This window comes from Triplophysa rosa, linkage group LG25 (genome assembly GCF_024868665.1).
Source record: "Triplophysa rosa linkage group LG25, Trosa_1v2, whole genome shotgun sequence".
Taxonomy (NCBI): Eukaryota; Metazoa; Chordata; class Actinopteri; order Cypriniformes; family Nemacheilidae; genus Triplophysa; species Triplophysa rosa.
The window spans coordinates 15,157,390-15,171,736 of record NC_079914.1 but is presented as its reverse complement, the minus strand read 5'-3'; the positions used below and the strand labels follow the sequence as shown (position 1 = coordinate 15,171,736).

The 14,347-nt window shown below is 38.2% G+C and overlaps 2 protein-coding genes across 3 annotated transcripts in view; both read left to right on the top strand.

Annotated features, from left to right (window-relative positions):
- The window catches only part of LOC130548461 (uncharacterized), a 66,277-nt gene extending 63,036 nt beyond the window's left edge, over nucleotides 1–3,241 (top strand). For both annotated transcript variants that reach the window (XM_057325239.1, XM_057325237.1), the window contains 2 exons: nucleotides 335–442; nucleotides 1,995–3,241. In XM_057325239.1, coding sequence (XP_057181222.1) covers nucleotides 335–442; nucleotides 1,995–2,080 — 194 coding nt within the window. In that variant the 3' untranslated portion in view covers nucleotides 2,081–3,241. The remainder of the gene's footprint in view (nucleotides 1–334; nucleotides 443–1,994) is intronic.
- Nucleotides 3,242–8,535: 5,294 nt separating this feature from the next.
- Nucleotides 8,536–14,347, top strand: part of LOC130548468 (uncharacterized) — a 59,369-nt gene continuing 53,557 nt past the window's right edge. The window contains exon 1 of the mRNA XM_057325257.1: nucleotides 8,536–8,650. The gene's annotated coding sequence lies outside the window, so the exon portion shown is untranslated. The remainder of the gene's footprint in view (nucleotides 8,651–14,347) is intronic.

Here is a 14,347-nt window from a genome sequence, read left to right as displayed (position 1 = left end):
ACTAACAGTGTGTAATGTCCTGATAATTCATATATACACATGAACACCTGCTGTGAACACACAGTAATGCATGACATCAACACGATCATTCTGAACATCATTCACTTATTACACCTGACATATATATAGATATTTAGATATTGTTCTCTTACTGTTTGATTCATTTATAGATCATATAAAAATTGAGTGTTTTAATCAAATCTGATGATGATTTCTGATGTTTATGATCAGATTGATAAATTCATTATTAATGTTAATAACTGTCTCTCTGTCATTACAGAAGCCAGTGAAGGATTCATTAATGATGATGATGAATATGTTTTATCCTCCACAGGTCACTCATCAGGTGTGATTCCAGTAATGTGTGTTTCTCTTCTCCTCCTGGTTATTGCTGCTGTTGTTGGTGTTGTGATCTACCGTCGCCGCAAAATGAGACATCGAGGTAAGAATGATGTACAGCTGATACAACAAGAGTAAAATCATCCTCTTTATTGTGCTGCAGTGGAGATTAATACACTTAAACATGTTTGTTTATATTCAGGGTTCAAATGTTTTGTGCATTTGTGCAAAAGGTTTTTCTCAGATATCAAACAGCATCATACTAATGAAAAGCTCTGTTAATACATTTATATTACAGCTATCAATTAATATCATAATTACTTTATAGTTAATGTGTTAAAGCCGATGTGTAATTAATAGTGTTGGAAACACAACTGTGTTGTCCTTAACTGAACACATTTCTGTGTTGTTTCTGGGGCAACACATTTTGTGTTACTTTTACCACAACTTGTGTTGTCCCTTTAATTTACACAAAAGCAACACACAATGTGTTAAAATAACACATGGGGCCAGATTTACTAGACAGGGCAAAAAAGTGCGACGGCGCAATTTAAAAAAAGCGCAGATGGGAGTGAAAATTTCTGCGGGTGATTTACTGACATTAAAAAACACAGGCGCAACATCTCATTCCCATAATGACCAACACAATCTACTAAGAGCAGCGCAAACTAGCGCAGGGTTTAAGACATGCTTTATTTTTAGCATTAAATAAAGCCGCAAATACAGAACAATGACGAGCGCAAACAAATCTAATTCATCTTGCAATATTTATACATCGTCTTGAACAGAGGAGATTGTTATGTGACTGTTAAAATAAAAAATATTGGCATATGTCGAGTCCATATAAATTAAACTTCCTTCCGTTTAGACACAGCAAGGTAACAAGTAATGTTGTGCATTATACATGACATACAACAGTTATTGAGTGTAAATGATTATATTTATTAAATGTATTAAGTGGATGCCAACTAATTGGAACAATGAAGACCTCCCTACTATCCCTAACCTTACTATACACTTTAATATTAAACACCTGTTCTCAAATAGTTTCTTCATTTTGTTGAAAACAAATGCCTGTGTGATCTAATATGTGATGTGAAAAGATAGAAGAGTGAAGGTGGATTTGAACCTGCATCAATATAGCATCACAACTACCGTTCATGTGTCTTACTCGCTACTCCATTGAAGCTGTTGGTGAATGAGTGTAGTTTTTACTCTCTAAAATACACATGCTTCTGACGCCCATGCTCAAAAATATACAGGGCAGCACGAAATCCACACCTGTTGAAATGTGCAGAATACTGCAGGATTTGGGGATAAGTACCAAAGAATGGGTTGAAATCATAGAGACAATAAGCTCAGTTTTAGTTTTTTTTTCTAAATCAGGCAAAACAAAAAAAACTGTTTACCAAACAAGTTATTTTAATTTAATTTGTACTGTAAACCGTTAAGAACAGTTTAGATGTGATGTTTTAGATTTTCTTTGAAACGTATTCGGTTTCGTACTCTCAGCTCTTTTTAACACATTTAAAAGCATTCTGCTGAATTCTGAAAGTGAAAGTGAAAGTAACCTATTTGTCAGATAGTTGTCAGATAATTGTGCAGATTTTATCGAAAAATTACAACAGAATTATTTGTGTCTGTGTTTCTTACAGATTCCAACAGAGGAGAAGCGTCGATGGAGACGAATGAGCCTTTGAGGAATAGAGACGCCAGCAATGGTGATGTGCCTTCAGTGTAACGATCAACATTACACACCCATCACAATAACACACATCAATAAGTTCACAAATGTGTCTGTGTGTGCTGTTGACAATGTAAGAGATAAATGACACAATTAACTGTATGAGATATTGTCTGAGAGATGGGACAGAAAAGAGAAGAAAGGTAGAAGAGAGAAGCCCAGAGCTCAGGTAAAGGTGAAGAGGTGAAGTCAGGGCGAATCCAAGAGCAGATCTCAAGGAGAGCAGCCCAAAGGAAAAGAAGAGTCCGAGCTCCCAGCGAAGAGCTTCCAGGGAGATGAAGAGCTAAAGCATCTCACGTTTCCTTTTTCTCCTTTCCTTGACCATGTGACTAAAGCTAACACGATACATTTCAATTGACCAATCAGGAGACCATCTTTAGCACCCACTGTAGTGGTTGATCACAATCGGCACCCCTATCGTCTCTAGAAGTCCAAATGGTGCCTTTTGGGCCGAAAATGGATGTTGAGACAGCAATGAATTTCTGTTATTTTTTCAACCTTACCAGAAAAAGATTTCTCTTTGATTTGCCAACAACATCAACATTTTTCAATAGAGTTGAATTAAAATCAAGCAAATCATCAGTAAATATCAGATTTCACACCAGTTGCATTGCATGTAATATCTGTGACTTTATACTCACACCTGCAAACCCAGGGGATTGCACATACTTAGAAACAAATGTATAGGATAATGCAATGTAAGTCGCTTTGGATAAAAGCGTCTGCCAAATGCATAAATGTAAATGTTCTGTATCATACAGCTTTGATTTATCTGAAGGTTTATATCAAATGCATGCTCCATATATAATTTTTCTCTCATAGAACGACTTTCTGTCAGTGTAATTTATATCTAACATCTTAAATGTGTTAAATGAGTTTTCATTTGGATTTAGTTCTGATATACATCTTTACAGTATATTATACAACATTCACTCTCAGTTTATTAGCGTAAAACAGCATGACAGCTTTAAAGCACTTGACTCAATCCTGCTAATGAACTAACCCAGAAATATATTTATTATTTACAGTTTAATTTCTTAAAATGAATCCCTTCATCTCTGTTTGTACTCTTCTGAACTATTACACTGTTACTGTTTCGAATTCAAGGTGATATACTGCTTGCTCCGTTGAACTATGTCAAATTAAAGCCTTGGCTAAAAAAATCACAATGCCGTTTTATTTCTGTAGTTGTAGTTACCTTATACTACCCATACTTTCTTAGGTAAGTACACTACAGCTACACGGACTGCATAAAGTGCAACCTGCTATCACTTACATGTTTATATCATAGACTGGGCGTAGTGTTCGTGACGTCACCCGTAGGTTTCTGGGGAGCTGTTTTGAAGCTTAAAATGGACGGAGCCGGACGTCGTCACTCCCGGACAATAAAAAATGGGCAAAGAGGCGGGACGTGGTTGGAGCTGAGGCGCCTTGCTGAATCCACTTGTCAATCAAGTGACCACGCAGAATTTGAACGCTTAATATAAGTTAAACGGGTGAGTTATAAAAAATTCACCCTCCTCACAGTTGTCACGAAGGGTAAAATTAGCTATAGCGACCAAAAGCATTTTTTGTACCAGGCTGTAAACATGTTTTTTTCCTGCCTGAAAGTTGGGCATTTTAACATGGGACTCAATGATATTCTGCTCTCTTTTGGATCCAGCCTCAAACGGCCAGTCGATGATTTGCAGTTAAGTTTATATACACAACTAGTTAAGATTGATGTGGTAAAGGTGCTTGAAAAAATATTGAGAATTTCAAGTTGCATAAAGGTTGTGGTCCTTGTATATTTTGGCCATTTGTTTTTCAGTTTGAACTTGAACAAACGGGAGTGAGAAAACGGCGCCAATTTCGTTTTTCGTTCATCAAAAAAAACGGAAAAACGAGAATTCGGCTTTTTTTTCGTTTTCAACTTAACGTTTAAAAAACGAATAAACAACTTGAAAACTAGTTTCTTACATGTGGGCGGTATGAAACGCCCCCTTCCGCTGACTGGCAAATCAAAGGTCAGTAAGCGACGTCGTTGTCCCTCGGTTCCGAATAAATAGTCCTCCGCTGCTGTACAGAAAGTATGTTTCTTTGCTCACATTAAACAACCATCCACAAACCGTACAGGGCAGATTATAGACTGGACTTTCTTCTGTGTTACCTAGAGCATTTCATTTAAATATATCACAAATATTAATGTAGTTCGCATCCGCATCTTTCTAGCTCTCCATGGTTAAATCTGCGTGACAAAGCTGAGCGAGACACTGGACCACACGAAGCGGATTCATATACTTATTTTATTTCATTTCATTCAAAATTCGCTGTTCTGGTTGTTGGGTTACCACATTTTTTCCACAAGTTTGCTTCTGTGTACATTCCATCAAGTGAACCAAGACGAATTCAGAGTTTTGCTGCGTGACAAAGCTGCGCGAGACACTGGACAGTACGCAGCGGATGCAGGCCTACAGTGCAGTGATGTAGTCAAAGTGAAAGTGACCTATTTGTCAGATATGTTGATCAAGGTTCAGTCACTGTGTAGATTCCACAGAAAAAATCATTCAGTGTATGCTAAAGATTCTAGTATTTTATAAAACGTTTTTACTGTGATATTTACGACTGGCACATGCGAACGATGACAATTGAGAGAAATGATGACAAAATACAAATTAATTAAGCTATCACGGGGTTATTATTATTATTTAGACTTACGCTTTTTTTAATAAATGCAGAACAACAAGCTTTAATGTGCAATTAGAACGAAAGTTTTTCCTTTATGAAAAAGGGATACATCTAGCCATCTTAAACTCAAACAAAAATAAATGCTAATTGTTTAGACTTACGGAGCCTCAATAAAAATGACAACGGAACACAGCGAATTTTGAAAGAAGTAAAATAAGTAGGCTATATGAATCCGCTTCTTGCTGTCCAGTGTCTCGCGCGGCTTTGCCACGCAGATTTAACCCTGGAGAGCTAGAAAGATGCGGATGCGAACTACATTAGTATTTGTGATATAAATATTTATATGAAATGCGCTAGGTGGCACAGAAGAAATTCCAGTCTATAATCTGCCCTGTACGGTTTGTGGACGGTTGTTTAATGAGAGCAATGAAACATACTTTAAGAATCCCCACTGTACAGCAGCAGAGGACTATTTATTCGGAACCGAGGGACAACCGAAGACGTCGCTTACTGACCTTTGATTTACCAATCAGCGGAAGGGGGCGTTTCATACCGCCCACATGTGAGAAACTAGTTTTCAAGTTGTTTATTCGTTTTTTAAACGTTAAGTTGAAAACGAAAAAAAAGCCGAATTCTCGTTTTTCCGGTTTTTTGATGAACGAAAAACGAAAATGCCGCCGTTTTCTCACTCCCGTTTGTTCAAGTTCAAACTGAAAAACAAATGGCCAAAAGATACACGGACCGATTGTAATCAGTGTATCTTCCATTCATTCAATATTCGTTTTTAAATCCAAAACGTAATTTCTTTCGCAAAATGAAAAAGGAATACAATAATTATTACCTTTTACTATATTTTATTTTTAAACTGGGAAAATTATATAATGAATAATGCCTATATTTTTTTCAACCGTGAGCTACAGTACGTTTTTTTTGCAAACAGTTGCAAATGTCACCAACAGGGAGAGCAAAGACGCTACAAAGCAGCTACAGTCATTCAGGTCAATTTACACAGTTACTTGTGACGACGTACCTGGACCGGACCATAGTCGTTGCCACGACGTACCATAATAACGTTCTAGCGCAGAAACTTTGTGATTCCCATATTCGTCGTGACGAGGTACCATTGGACGTTGTTGGAACATGGTGATTACCTCCTGAAGACATACCTGGGACGTAGCATATTCGTCGCAGCGACATAACAAAAAACGTCTCTGGGACGTAATGAGCATGTCCTAATGACCAAACAGTCACGTTGTTAAAAATTTGTTTTATTTAATTTAAACAATTATCATCCCTCACATGGCGGATTAAATTAATTTGTGATTTAATCTTAAAAGTAATTCTCTATTCAAATATGTATAACATATAACATGTATAACACAGTATAACGATTATAAAACTCAACACAGCACTGTACATCACAATGATCAGATATTTTATTTATAGTACATCAAAAATAAAAAACACAATATAGAGGATTTACAGCAGATATTTATTGAAAGAGATGAATAAACATTATGTTTAAGCTTAACATATTGTTGTTTTACCACATAATCTTAGCAGGTTATCCGTTTTTAAAAACAACAATCAAAAGCTTCTTTAGTCACATTCACAAACATCAGGGTCCGTTCATTTAAACGCGCCAAATGGATCGAAAATCACTAAAATATCTGTTTACTCTCACATCTGTAAGGCATAAAGTAAAGAAAGAATATTAATAAACCGCTAAAGGAATAACAGGCAGTGACGGAAAAAAGAAATGACCGTTAACGTTTAAATGATGCGAGCGCGCGGCTCTTGGCAGAACAGAAAAGGCGCGCACGCGCACTAAATAAATAGAAACGAAGTTTTAATTGTGGTATCGAATTAAACTCCTGTTTAATAGCTGTCAGAATTCGGATTTATTGTATTCGTCTTGACATCATAACAGATTTTACGCTGATCATAAATTTCCCACACAATAACATAATAAATAGAAATGACCAGATTCATTAATCAAATGACCAGTGTCCAGGTCATCTGAAGACCAGTACATCACGTCGCTACAACGTTCTCCATGGTATTAATTCACGACGTTATTTGAGGACGTGGCTAGGACGTTTCTGGAACATACGCAAACATTTTAAGAAACGTAACGTTGCAAAGACGTCCTCAGAACGTGGTCACAAAGTAATGTCACGGTACAAATGATGACGAACTGGCGACGTCGTCAGAACGTACTGTGTTAGCTGGGATGACATTTAGCAGGGCATGCAGACGTGATCTTTAGCAAGGGAAGAGTTAATATCCATATTTAAGAACTTAAGAACTTTTTTTCTGAAATGGACAACTCTGACCGCAGTAAATATATAGATTGCGTATGTAGCTTGCGGTTTGCCAGACTTAACACACAAAGAAAATATTTGTAACATGTTCAAAATGTTGTCTGTAAAGTCACTTTGTTTAATGTTAATGCTTGTGTGTTATTATTTGATGGTGTTGTTTGAGGATGAAGCTCCGCCCCCTATTTTTGCTCGTGATCTGGGCAGTGCCCGCCGCCCGGTAGGTCTGCGATGGACTGTTTTCTCGTCCCGCTCCCTCTAAATTTGATTCCGCACCGATCCTCTCCCATTGAGAATTCACTCTGTTCACCCTGTTCATTGTTCTGCATTATATATACCTGTGTTTCTCCTTTGTATGTTTACTTCTGTACTTCTTTGTGATAGACTCCGGTATATGTGCTTGTTGAGTGTACGAGTTTTGGCGTGTGTATGTGTCTGGTGTGTGTGTTGTGTTCTGTGCATGAGTCGGTAAGTGTCCTCCCTGATAACACACATACACCTGGTTCACGTCTATTTGACGTCTGCATTTACATCTGCAAGACATCTACAATACATAGTTTGCTCATCTGCAATACGTCTCAGAGATGTCTGCTGTCAGACGTCATATAGACATCTAGAAGATGTCTGTAAGATGTTTATGATTTAGAATGGATGTAAAGCTGCTCTTTCTAAGATGTTTAGCAGATGTTTTTACGCAGCAGATCTCCAGATCTTTAGCAGACGTATTACAGACGTTCAGACGTCTCCGAGACGTATTGCAGATGAGCAAACTATGTATTGCAGATGTCTTGCAGATGTAAATGCAGACGTCAAATCGATGTAAACCAGATGGATTGTGCTATCTGGGGCTGTTTCCTATGAGCAGTCTGCATTCGGTCTGATTACCAGTAGTATAGTGGCCCCTTCTGTTCAAAGTTGGAAACTGCATGTTATTTTATCGAAGTCTCTATATGATGACATCATTAATGTGAGCCTAGCCCTAGAGTAAGCTTGAACTCCAAAGAAACATCTAGATATGATTTATTGCTGGAAAATGTACAATAATGTTAAGACACAAAAAGTTGGAACTGATCCCAACAAACAGGTGACGTCTGCCCGACGTGCAGAGCATGTCTATATTGCGTCGGTCGGTCCAGGACCATATCTGTAGGTCTGCACGACGTACAAATGCAGTACGGTATCTGGACGTCTGACTACGACCTATCTTGGACGTAGATACGAGGTTCAATATTTATTACGTACGTCTAGCTAGGAGAGTTTTTGGACGTTGTTCACGTGCAAGACTGGTACAGAAAATTAATGTCATTTTTTTATATAACAAAATGTTTATTAATACAACGCAAGTATCATTTTATAAATGTACGTTAAATTTTTATACAATAAATAAACTTTCCTAATTCAATACTCGCGTGCTAAAAGCATTCGAAACAAACTGAACGGGCGAAGCTCACACAGAAGGTGGCAGTAATGAAACATGTTACTGCCGGATGCCAGCTGCCGTAAAACACCGAAGAAGAAGCAGTCATTGCAGCCCGCGAAACAAGCCATTACGCGCACAGACCGAGTGGAGATTCCTGAGGTAATTTCTTTTTACTTAACCGTTTTATCTAAATGAATTTTAAGCCCTCTACAAAATATAAAAAATATCAAGACCGTAAATTATGAAATCAATTTACATCATAAGGACAGTCAGGGGAACTGTTTGTTTTTCGCTTTCAGTCTGAGGGGAACTAACTGTTAGTTCCGTCTTCACCGGTAATAAACAACTGCGGTCAGGCCAGCCTCCACTTTGAAAATGACTGTCAAGCCAGCCCTCACGGTGGTTTTCTGTGCGCGCATATATGACAGATTGCGGTAGGAGCGCGGGAGGACAAATTTCAAAATAAAAGCGGTTTCGCACACTATCATTTGCTAGTGTTTTTCCGATGGCGAGTGATGTTGCTAGTGCAATGAGAGATTATGTTAAACGGTTGCTATGTAGTTTCTATAATGTTCTGGGTGATTTCTAGGCCGTTGATGAGGTATTTTGGTGGTTGTAAGAGTGTTGCTATGAGGTTTGTGTGGCGTTCTCTGTGTGGTTGCTAGGTCGTTGCTAAGGCATTCTGGTGGTTGGTTTTGGCCTAGTGGGGAAGTTGTGGCCTGGTGGTTAGAGAGTCAGACTCAGACCATAACTGACCATGAAATAACTAAAAATAACTGACAAATAGATAACTTTTAATACACAATATCAGGACAGTCTGATGTGGTGTTTTTAAGTAAAAGTCCCCTGAATATCCTATATACACTGTTTTTTCCTATATGTTCAGATAGGTGTTAAAAAAAATTTTAAAATCCTGACAGATTTTAAATTCTGGTTGCAGCACACACATAAGGGGAATCTTGACAGATTATTTTATTTAAAATCTTAAACCTGGCTCAGACTACAGGAGTTTTAAAATCCGGAAAGATTAAAAATCTGGTTGCAGTACACACATAAAAAGAATTTTGACAGATTATTTTATTTAAATCCTTAAACAAGCTCACACTCATCAGTGTACAACTAAATTACACATATGTTACATATCCATAGGATATGCAGTTTTGTAAAAGGAGCTAATAGTAACCGTTTTAATGGGTTTACTATTTTTAGACGTTTACATCACATCTACATTTGAATCTTCTTTTTCAAGCACTACAAAAATAGGTTTGCCCTTTGCAAACTTGAATTTATAAATGTGAAATGTCCAGATAAGAAAACGTTGGGGGGTAAAGTTGTGTTTATAAATAAGACTAAAGGTAGCAAGTGCAAAAATAAAAATTTAGAAAGTTTGATTGGAAGTTTTTTTATGTCATAATTGCACATCAAAAGACATCCTAAAACACCCAAACTACAGTATAATATTAAGATTATCATACCAGAGGACGCCTCTTACGTCATCTCACCGGGAAACAGAAGTAAACAAAGGGACATCGCAAAGTTAATTTCACTTGATCTCACCTGGCAACGGTTGTGTAACGTCTTTGTCGCTCTCTGAATGATTCTCTGTCTGTCTGTCCAAAGCCGCGGGAACGTATTTTGAGCAGGGGGTGCTATAATGCTTTTTGCTAGGGCTGAAGTTATGACTGTGCTTTGGGCAAGCCGCTTAAGTTTAATGTTAATAAATAACGGAAGAAAAAAAATCGCTTTCTCACTGCCGAGAATAAAGATGAATGCCAATGTGATTATAAGACACAGCGTAAAAACAAACACATAAATGCATGTTATATGTATGCCTATAGCCAAATAACAGTCTGTTGAACGAAACTACAAGCTGCGCGTTAGCAGTTAACTTACCCGGTACATTTAAAACCGACACGACTTCTCCCCAGCTCTTTTCCTTATCTGTGCGGTTGTGGTATGTTTTGGAGTATACATTATATAGACAATCATGTTGTTGCCACAAGTTGTTCCTCCATCTCCGCTGTCCAACATTCCCTTGTAGGAGCTTTTGCGGTCGACATTTTTAAAGGTCTGTCAGTCACATCCGTCACTTGCCAGAATGTGTGACTGCTATCTGTCTTGTAGCGATAATATACAGTAACCAAGCGTCATCAACCCCCATTTTAAATCACTATAATATCAAGACATGTATTTATGGGGGCTTGAGCTCCCCCACGTATTTTCTCTCGGTTCGCCAGAATTCGGCTAGAGGTGGGTCTAAATTCGAGACTTTTCGTGAACGCCTCACATTACATGTGATTAATTGTCTTGGCCCGAACCTCGGCCCGATCCTGGGCTTTTGAGACCGATTTTTTTCTTAATAAAGCCCTCAAGGAAAGGGGTAGAATCGGCACGGTAAAATCTGGCCGAACCTGTAATCTGGCCAGGCTTTAAAGGGTTGCTATCTCACACGATGGGTTAAATGCAGAGGTCACATTTCGGTTATGGGTGACCATAACTGACCATGAATAACTAAAAACAACTGACAAATAGGATAACTTTTAATACACAATATCAGGACTGTCTGATGTGTGTTTTAAAGTACCCCCCCAAATTCCCATATAAGCTGTTTTTTTATATATGTTCAGATTAGCGTGTTATAAAGGAAACTACCTGTTTTGTGAAAATATTTCACCTCAGAATCATAGTATACCATCTCAGATTGTCCATCATACAATATCGGGACTGTCTGATGTGGTGTTTTTAAATAAAAGTCCCCTGAATATCCTATATACACTGTTTTTTCCTATATGTTCAGATAGGTTTTAAAAAAAAACTACCTGTTTTGTGAAAGTGATTTCACCTCAGAATCATAGTACACCATCTCAGATTGTCCATCGTACAATATCAGGACAGTCTGATGTGGTGTTTTTAAATAAAAGTCCCCTGAATATCCTATATACACTGTTTTTTCCTATATGTTCAGATAGGTTTTAAAAAAAAACTACCTGTTTTGTGAAAGTGATTTCACCTCAGAATCATAGTACACCATCTCAGATTGTCCATCGTACAATATCAGGACAGTCTGATGTGGTGTTTTTAAATAAAAGTCCCCTGAATATCCTATATACACTGTTTTTTCCTATATGTTCAGATAGGTGTTAAAAAAAAACTACCTGTTTTGTGAAAGTGATTTCACCTCAGAATCATAGTACACCATCTCAGATTGTCCATCGTACAATATCAGGACAGTCTGATGTGGTGTTTTTAAATAAAAGTCCCCTGAATATCCTATATACACTGTTTTTTCCTATATGTTCAGATAGGTTTTAAAAAAAAACTACCTGTTTTGTGAAAGTGATTTCACCTCAGAATCATAGTACACCATCTCAGATTGTCCATCGTTCGCGCTAGGATCCGCCCCAAAACAATCGCTCCGAGACTCGGCCCGATTGCAAACGAATTCTGGAGCGATTCGCTAGACGTGTGAAAGCCATCCGACCCAACGGACCAACGAACCAGACTGTATCATAATGTATGATGGGTAATTACGTAAAGTTGCGTGACGCAAAAGGGATTGTTTTGCTAATGGCTCACTGTAACAATGTTCAAAGTAAGGAATTAAGGAAGGAAGGAGGCGGGAACCGGCGAACATTAAACCAAACTTTTAATAAAATAAACAAACAACAAAATGAAAGTAAAGTGCCGACAGCTCCCTCACGGTCGACTGCCGGCCACACAAACATAATAAAAAATAACATAAAATCCAGGCCTGGTTCTCTCTCGTCCTTCACTGCTGTCGCGCCTCCTTTTATGCTTCCCGAGCTCCGCCGTGAGAGATGCGAGACCGGTGCAATACGCAGCTGCCTCACACCTTTCCCTCACAACCCTCGGACCGCTCTGCTTGTCGCACTCCCAAAATGAACCATGGGCTCACTTGGAGCAGGGAAGAAGTGAAGTGTTTGCTTGAAATTTGGTCAGAAGAAACACATCGCCGAACAGCTCTCCAGAACACACAAAAACACTGAAATGTATCAAGTGTTTAGCGAGCGCTTAAAACAAATGCGATTTAATCGGTCGGTTGAACAGTGCCGCACGAAGGCAAAGAAACTCCGTAACAGCAGTAACCAAACAAGCCAAAAAATGCCGCGTAGCTGCTGTCTGTCCATCCTGACGGATGACATCTTTGAGCGGAATCCCGGAAAATAAACAGATGCACTCTGACCAATCAAGAGTTTACTCGCACGTGACTTTTATTAACAAAGTTTGGAAATATTGCCTTGTGAATGCGAACCGAACTAAAATAAATTGCAATATTGTAGCGATTTAACCCCTGGTTTCGGAAACAAAGCAATCGATCCATATGTGTGAAAACGCCCTAAGATAAGAAGCATATCCTTCTCCATACGGTTTGGTTGTTGTTCTTGTCTTGCTGTTTGCTCGGATTGTTTGCAATTGCGAATGACTTCCTCTATCATTTATTTGCAGTGGGTCTGTGAATGATGTAGCTGTTCTGTAAAAACATTACCAAACAAAATTGTTGAAACGTATGTACTCCCATACAATTCAGTGCAAGTAGCCTAATTATTAGCTCTAATTCGAGGATGTCAGTTGTCCACGGAAGAGTGTAATTATTTACACATATTCTAAATATGCACCTAAAAACAGCAATAAAAACAGAACATTGTGCTTTTTCAAAATAAAGAAAACTTACAGGATGCACTCTGTCATCTTTCCTTGAACTTAATTGTGGAGATGCGCTTCAATCAATCAATCAATCAATTTCAGCAGCATATTGTCACCATTTTTCTTTTTCATTTTCGTTTTGTAAATCTGTCGATTTTTATTAAATGCTGCGAAATGATGCAGAAGAACTGATGAAATAAGGTTAACAAATGATTAAATGCTAACTGTTGGAGCCATTTTATTGAATTGTAATTTTTGTTTGTAACACTAGAGGGAATATGAGCATTTTGAGTATATTTAAGCCAAGTGCTTATGAGTTACAGCTGGCGCAAAGGAAGGTCAAACAAACTTTTTGACGTGCGGTGTCGAGCATGCAACGTATTGTGCCGGCACGATACCGGTTAATAGTATGTTTTGAATGTAATATATGTTCATCAATGAAATCGAATTTAAGTTTGAAGTTTTTATTTTATTTTATTTATTTGCAATGCCAAAGGACAATAAATGGATTGTCATATCTGACTTTATTCCAATGGTATGGACAATGACTTTATTTATTCGAGGCAAAGCACGTGTCAGAAACAGACTTCTAAACCCAAACTGCGTACCTACAATAAGTCAAAAAGTTTGACCGAGGGAGCCTGGGTGAGCTTTCACACCGACATCGACAGCAGAAGCGGATCAAACGGAAAAGTAAACGGATCTGAAGTTGGTTGATGCTCATTCATGACCGTTTCGTTTGATGGATTTACTGTGGATCATTGCTTTGATTCATTGCGGATTTCAAAGGACTTACAAACCCGCACGTGGAAAGATGATACAGCGCACTCGAACGCCAACGTTTTTTTTTTAGCCTTCAGCGTTTCTGGAACGGAGGTATGAAAAGCGCTTTCACTTGAACTTGAGTTAAATGGCCATATACAAACAGTATGCACACAAAACAAAACAAACAAACAAAATCCAAGGCATTGGTGGTTAAAACAGCGTGTTTGTGAAACTAAGACGGTTTTATCTTTTTTTTAATGATTTTTTTACACTGCGGTCAGGCCAGCCTCCACTTTGAAAATGACGATCAAGCCAGCCCTCACGCACGGTGGTTTTCTGTGCGCGCATATATGAAAGATTGCGGTAGGAGTGCGGGAGGACAAATTTCAAAATAAAAGCAGTTTCGCACTCAATGAGAGACGATGT